We start from the raw sequence: 7,686 nt of genomic DNA, 5'->3' as shown, positions 1-7,686 counted from the left end.
CCCAAAACAAGTCAAAAGCTGTTGCTGTTGTTGCTGTTTCTTCTTCTTCTTCTTCAACATCAACAATTTCATTCATCAATTGCAATTCTCTTTCTGTTTCATAGTCTTCTTAAGAGATTTATATAATAAGCATGGCAAAATCAGTTGCATATGCTTTTCTTAAGCCTGTATTGGAGCAGCTTGGCTCTTCAATTGTAACAGAGTTTGGATTGTTATGGGGTGTTCAGGAGGAGTTGGACAAATTGTCTAGTTTAATGTCAGCAATTCAATCGGTTCTTCAGGATGCTGAGGAAAAGCAAATTCATTCGAAGCAGGTGAGAGATTGGATGACAAAGCTTAAAGATGTCGCTTACGATTCCGAAGACATATTGGATGAGTTTGCAACTGAAGCTTTACGATCCAAAGTGGAAACTAGCAAGTGGAAGCAGGTATGCAATTTCTTCCTTTCCTGTTTCGGTTTAAAGTCGCTTCAATTTCGATATGAGATAAGTCATAAGATAAAGGACATCAATGAGAAATTAGAAAGAATTGCAAAGGAAAGGAATGATCTTCATCTTCGTGATGGAGATGGAGGATTAAGGCTACCTGAAGTCAGGACGAGACTGGAAGCCATCTCTTTGATACATGAATCAGATGTTTTCGGTAGAGAAAATGATAAAGAGAAGTTAATAAATTTGTTGGTATCGGATGGGTCTGTTGCAAAGGAACCCTCTGTTATTCCCATAGTCGGTATGGGTGGAGTCGGTAAGACGACTATTGCTCAGCTAATTTACAATGACAAGAGGGTTGTGAAGCATTTCGACATGCAAGGTTGGGTTTGTGTATCTGAAGATTTTAATTTAAAGAGACTCACAAAGGCAATTATAGAAAGTATTTCCAAACAGCAATCATCTAATTATGAGGAATTATCCCCACTTGCGGAAGAAATTCAGAAAATAGTGAGTGGGAAGAAATTTCTACTCGTTTTAGATGATGTCTGGAATGAAGATTCTAAAAAGTGGGAAGTCCTAAGAGCTCCCTTGCGATGTGGAGCAAAGGGGAGTAAAATTCTTGTCACCACTCGAAGTGAAAAAGTTTCACGGATCATGGGCACTATTCATGGTTATCCCTTGGGAATTTTGTCAGATGAAGATTGTTGGTTATTGCTAGGAAAACGGGCATTTCCAAGTGAGAGCTGGGATGAGCATCCAGATCTGGTGGTGTTTGGCAAGAAAATAGCAAAAAAGTGCAGGGGTATACCTTTGGCTGCAAAGGCACTCGGAGGCGTCTTACAAGGTACGAAACAAGAAAGAAAATGGAAAGACATTTTGAACAGTGAAATGTGGAAATTGCCACAAGGAGGAGAAGATGATATCTTAAATTCTCTAAGATTGAGTTATCATCATTTGCCCTCACATCTAAAGCAGTGCTTTCTGTATTGTAGCATATTTCCCAAGGACTATGAATTTGACAAAGAGAAATTGGTGAAATTGTGGATGGGGGAAGGTTTTATTAGATCCAATGTGGGGCAAACGGAAATGGAAGTTGTGGGTTGTGATTACTTTGATGATTTGCTATGGAGGTCGTTCTTCCAGTGTGAGAAAGATAAGTATAACAGATTGGTGTACAAGATGCATGATCTGATTCATGATCTAGCACAATCACTTTCGGAAGGTGAATGTTTTAGAATGGAAGACAAAATATTAATTGATTTTCCTGAAAAGGCTCGGTATGCTTCTCGCATCACTCATAGAGGAAATGATCATACAATGTTTGAGCGGTTTCTTAAATGCAAAAGGCTTCACACTTTACTAGTGTTCCGGGATTTTGAAACTACAAGTGTCCCCACTAATCTATTCCAACAAATGAAATTCCTTCGTGTGTTGGAATTGATTTGTTATAAAATTACAGAGTTGCCTGATTCAATTGGCAATTTGAAACACCTACGACACTTTGCCCTTTCATCTTTTTATATAAAAAGATTGCCTGAATCAGTGAGCAGCATTTATAATCTGCAGACATTAGATCTTAGACGCTGTTATAAATTGGTTGAGTTACCCAAGGACACAAGAAACCTGATTAACCTACGACATCTTATTTTTAAGACATTTCTAATGAGTTCGACACCAAAGGGAATTGGGAGATTAACATGTCTACGGACACTGTCAAAGTTCGTTGTTGGTAAAGATAGTGGGCATGAGATAGGACAATTGATGAAATTGATTAACCTCAGAGGTCAATTGCAGATTTCAGGGCTCCAAAATGTGGTCAATGCAGAAGAGGTCGTGTGGGATAATAGAGAATATATTGACGAGAAGTTGGATTTATCATGGGAAGGTTATCAGAGTGTAAGTATTGCAGAGGAAATACTTGAAAGGTTCCAACCTCACCCTAATCTCAGAATCCTAAATATCAAAGGCTACAATGGTGAAAGATTTCCAAGCTGGATTGGGGATCCGTCTTTCTCCAAACTAGAGCAAGTGCGGATAATGGATTGTAAATCATGGCAAACCCTCCCTCCTTTCTGGCAGCTACCTTCCCTCAAGAGATTTATTATTCTAGGCGGTGGTGATTCATTCCAAAATTTAGTAGAATGGAGTAGTGGCACTAAAGAAAAAGGTGATTTTCCTTGCCTCCATACACTTAAAATTGTTGATTGCAATGAGAGGATATTAAGCTCTCTGTCTTACTTCACCTCTCTCTCCTCCTTGACGATAGAAAGATTTAAAAATCTAAAGGGCATACCCAGTGGGTCGTTAAAGAACCTAAAAGCACTCAAACAGCTTTTAATCCATAATTGTGAAGAGTTGGTTACTCTAGATGAGGGTCTACAATACCTAGTATCCCTTCAACGGTTGATTATTCGGAATCTTCCTCAACTGGCATCCTTGCCAGATGGATTGAAAAACCTCATCTCCCTTAAATACTTGAGAATCGAGAATTGTGGAAGACTAACAACTTTGCCAAAGGAGGGACTGCCCACCACGCTTCAAACTCTCCAGATGTTCAGATGTCCATTGCTAGCAGAACAATGCAAGAAGGAGAGCGGCAAATATTGGCCCAAGATATCACACATCCCCAACTTAAAGATGGTATGCTTTGTTCTTTTTACACTAAAATACCCAAAATACTCCTTAATTAATCACAATTTGAAGTTTGACTGTTTTTTAAGTTATAAAATATATAATAATAATAAATAAATAAAACAACTTGTTTATCAAAATTACTTTTTTTTTCTTTTTTTTATGGATTTTGCAAATAGCTGGAAACGTTTGTTGTCCCCAAGATAATTTCATCCCATTTTTTGGTAACGTGCAAGACTCACCAAACTTTTCGATTTCAGAATGAAAATACATTGATTTACTTAGGAAAAACTAAAATAAAATGTTTTATTTATTTTAAAATATTATGAAATTTTTTCCAATAATATTGAGTTTTAAATTAAATTATAATATTTTCCATTCTTTAACATTTCAATTTTCAATTTTTATTTTTTTTTACATATTTAAACTAAAAATGGGGCTACAGTCTTGAGTTGCATATATCATTAATCTTTTAATTTTTCTAGTGTTCGTGTTTCAGTTGCTACAATGGAAGTTAATAATTTTCTTTTTCAGGACTTTTGGGAGTTCTCTTCAAGCATTGGTGCAAGTGGTTCTCAATAGGTATGGTTGAAAACAGATCTGACATCCACTGTTCAGTTGTAACCTTAGTTTTATAATTCGTTGAGTTGATTTGAAAATTGGCCTAGTCAACTCAACCAATTACTTGGATTTCAAGGTGACTCGGACTCGCTAAATCATCAAATTGACTAGATTTGTATCGGAGTTGAGTTTTAAAACTATGGATATGACTATACTAGCAACGTTTTCAGTACTGAATTCAACAAAAAAAATTCATATATTTTTGGCAGCAATGGTACCCGGGTTCAATTTTTGTGGATCAATTCATATATATTACAAATTGAAAAAAGTTTGTGTAAATTTTATCTTTGTTTATGCTCCTAAAAATATGGTATTAAATATATATTATTGTGGTTGGATCATTAAAGGATATTTTCATTAATGAATATATATTTTTCTTTCCCAAAATCATATTTGGAAAAGGAAATTTAAAATTTTATAAATTTTATTTGAATCGGACCAACTTCATTAAGTCCGCCCATAACTTGAACCTGGCTTGTTCATTATCAAAATGGCAATTTTGATCCAACCCAATCCGACGAATCAATCTTATCCATTACTATGTGAAAAACGCGAAATTTGACAGACTGAAACCATCAAATTCCCACATATTCGACAGTCCACCCCGTCGAAAAATGCCACCAAAAGTTTGCTAGTCGGATGCAAAAATCAAGGGAACAAATCCGTTGATTATTTTTTGACAGCTCTTACTCATGAAATTTAGTGTCTTTGTTTGGTCGAATATGTTCCATTTTGAAGTAGGGGCCACAATCGTTTTTATTTTGGTAATTGTTACTTATAAATTCTGCAGGTTGTCATCTAAAGGGACTCTTCAAGAAGTACAAGTTGACTAATCTGCAAAACATGATAGGGAACATGAGGAAAAGATTACCGAGCTATAAAAGGAGATGCATATGTAGAGAGAAATCCAAAGTGAAGTGCAGGACCAAATAACTCAGTTCTTCCGCAATATGTTTCCTAATGGCCATCCTCCTAGTCAGGTACTTTGAGAAACACCTAGATACATGTAGTTCCACTACCTTGGAAGACTTCTTTACCTGTTTTTGTCAACCTCCTAGTCAGGGACTTTGAGAGTCACCTAGATACATTTAATTTTACTACTTTAGACTTATTTACCTGTGTGTTTTTTTAACTTATATAGTTTTTTTTTCTTCTTATATTGTTTAACTAATAATTGTTATTTTATTATTAACTAACCCCTTTTTAACTCCGCCGACGTAAAATTAAAAAATTTTACATTGCCGGTTCCAAGCCCGGATAAAGGAAGAGGGAAAAGGAAGATCCAATGAGTATTTTACTTGGATATATTTAGTGAATGCTTGGTTTTCATTTGATTCAACTAATTATTTTATATCTTATAATTTTTGTATACTTGACTATGACCTCATGTGGTTTCTCTTGGAAAGAAAATAGGAATTTGTAGGAATGAGTTTGTGGGTCCCTCAAGAAGTAAGAGGTTCCTCTCTCAAATAAGGTGAATTTCTAAAGAGAGTTACTATTGTCACACCAACCTTCATTAATGCCACACCAGCTATGTTCAATTCTTTGGTGATTTACGTAGGAATTAGTGTGGCAATAGCAACTCTCATTTCTAAATGACCCCTATATTTTATATTCAGTTAGACTTTAAATAAATCCCCCGGGATGAACTTTGAGACAACATGCTGAAAAGAACTTAATAGATCCCTTTTTTTTTTTTTTTTTGATGAGAAAATGTATCAGGTCATGAAGCTAGGAAGCCATTATTTGGATTTTTCTTACATGTCTCAACACAAGCAAGCAACTTTCCATTCATGTTGTATCCTGCCCCAAATTTTGGATATAAGGCTTTGATGATGATGGGTTCATGTTGTCATTTAAAATATTTTATAGAAAAAATAACTTTTTCTCTTCGAATCATCAGAAAGAAAAAGTTATTTCCTACAGCCAACAGGTCATCTTCCATACAATTAAACAAAATTAAAAATAAATAAAAAATTAGTCCATTATGTGAGACATTGAAGCGGAGGAGGTGGTGGAGATCGGCTAGCTGCGTTGGTAAGCATCCATTTATTATTGTTGAAAAATAAGTCTATAGTTTGCAATCAAAACAATGAACCAAAAAGAAATCTGTAAGTATGATAACCAATCTCAAAATTTAAATCCACAATTCGTCAAGTGCTTCGCAATTGTCTCTCCTAATTTGGTGTAGCCTTGGCTTCAGATACAGGCCATACAAGTGTTGTCTCTATTGCAAGATTGACACTAACAGAAGATACCTGAGGCTGTCCATATTTATAAAGCATCACTAAATGGCCTTAACTTAAAAGAAGATGAAACAAACACAATATAATATTTGGAACCTTTTATAGAATAATGTGGGGAAGTCCAAATATCAGAGTGAATTTTTTATCGACGAGATCATTCCATATTTTCAAGAATTGAATATAAGCTAAAAAACAATAATTATAATTTCTATCGAAAAAACAAGAAAGATATCCAGCACATTTAAAATATTATTTATTTAAAAAGAAAAAAATACCCATCATTTTCAATTGGGTTATTAAAATTGCACTGTTTGTATATTGTAGAACTGAAAATCAAACTCATTGCATTCTGAAATAACACAAAAGGGAGCAACAAAACTACAAATCTTAAGTAAGCATCGATGATCCTGAGTTGCTTGGGAACATTTCAGACCCAAAATCCAATCCATTTTAATAAAATAACTTTGGATCTGGATCAAGGATTTGAATTCCGATTTATTACCGCTATCAGATCAGCTTGAGATCAACCATCCATTTGGATTTGGATCCGAAATTGAGATTATATATGCTGATTTGATAATGGCATCATAAGATTGTTCCCATATAGACCTGGTCAGATGTATTGTTGAAGCCATTACAAACTGCCAACTAATACTGAGTTGGATTGTTTCTCAAGGTAAGAAACAGAGAAAACCAAGATTGGGTCCAGCACAACAGATGATGATATCCTCCCCATATGTCCTTTCAATCAAGATCAGTGGTGGTTCCCAACTCTACATGGGATCAATGTTCATGCATCATCCATGATCATCTAGGTATTAACATTTTGGGGAAATATCTAAGTATGTAAATTATTAATAAACAAATAGAATAAAATATAAACAAAAGCAAATGACATTATTTTTCTTTCTTCACAAAGGGAAAAAAAAAAAAAAGCTGATCACCAAAAATTTCCATGACAAAAGTAGAAATTAACAAGAATTAATCACACAAATAATAACAAAATAAAGAGAGTAGAATATTTATGCAACATGACTAAATCATGTGAGTTTAATTGAACATAATGATCAAAACTAATTGAATGGGAAGAGTCAATAATGATCAAAACTAATTGCTGGATATTTTAAAAACAGGCACAATGGCCTTCAATGTACAAACATATAAAATAATGAACAGAAAACAGAATCATTATAGAGGTAAGTACCAACAGTAGGTACTTGTCAGGTCTTCAAGAACATTTCTCCTATAGTTATAGTTATTTCTCTGATATATTTTTGTCGCTATTTCGGTAAACAAGTTGCAACAAAGAGATCAATATGGATCATATCAAGTTCTGTACATAAGTGAAATAAGTGTCCTAGTGTAGTGTTTTGCAGCCCATATCTCTGCACAGTCAAAACTATGACATTGTTCTATAACTAGCAGTCACCAAGTCAGGGTTTGGGAATAAGTCGGCAAGGGAAAAATACGATAAAATCGAAAACAATCATGAAAAAATCAACCTAGTGCCTACTAGGTGGTGTTCTCATATTACATAATCAAATATCAAGTTAAATTACAATAATTAATCACCATATATTAAATTACAAGTAACCACATGTCTATATAACACAGTCAAGGTAACGATGATGAAAAGTGAAGGAAGTCAGTTTAGAAGGAATAAATAAATAAATAAATAAAATAGAATAAAAAGTGAAGGACAAATTTGCTAGAACTATGGACTATCTACCATATTATGTATGTAAATTAATGGGATT

General features: G+C 34.3%; 1 protein-coding gene across 1 annotated transcript; it reads left to right on the top strand.

Annotated features, from left to right (window-relative positions):
• Window positions 1-4,819, top strand: LOC147410071 (putative disease resistance protein RGA4). The gene is made up of 3 exons (XM_086432263.1): window positions 1-3,071; window positions 3,597-3,644; window positions 4,474-4,819. The coding sequence occupies exons 1-2, from the start codon at window positions 132-134 to the stop codon at window positions 3,642-3,644; spliced, it is 2,988 nt and encodes a 995-aa protein (XP_086288389.1). The 5' UTR covers window positions 1-131; the 3' UTR covers window positions 4,474-4,819.
• Window positions 4,820-7,686: the final 2,867 nt, after the last annotated feature.

The sequence above is a fragment of the Akebia trifoliata genome, chromosome 2 (assembly GCF_017979445.1).
Source record: "Akebia trifoliata isolate Shusen 1 chromosome 2, ASM1797944v1, whole genome shotgun sequence".
Lineage (NCBI taxonomy): Eukaryota > Viridiplantae > Streptophyta > Magnoliopsida > Ranunculales > Lardizabalaceae > Akebia > Akebia trifoliata.
The sequence above is the reverse complement of the archived record's forward strand: the minus strand, read 5'-3'. Positions and strand labels throughout refer to the sequence as shown.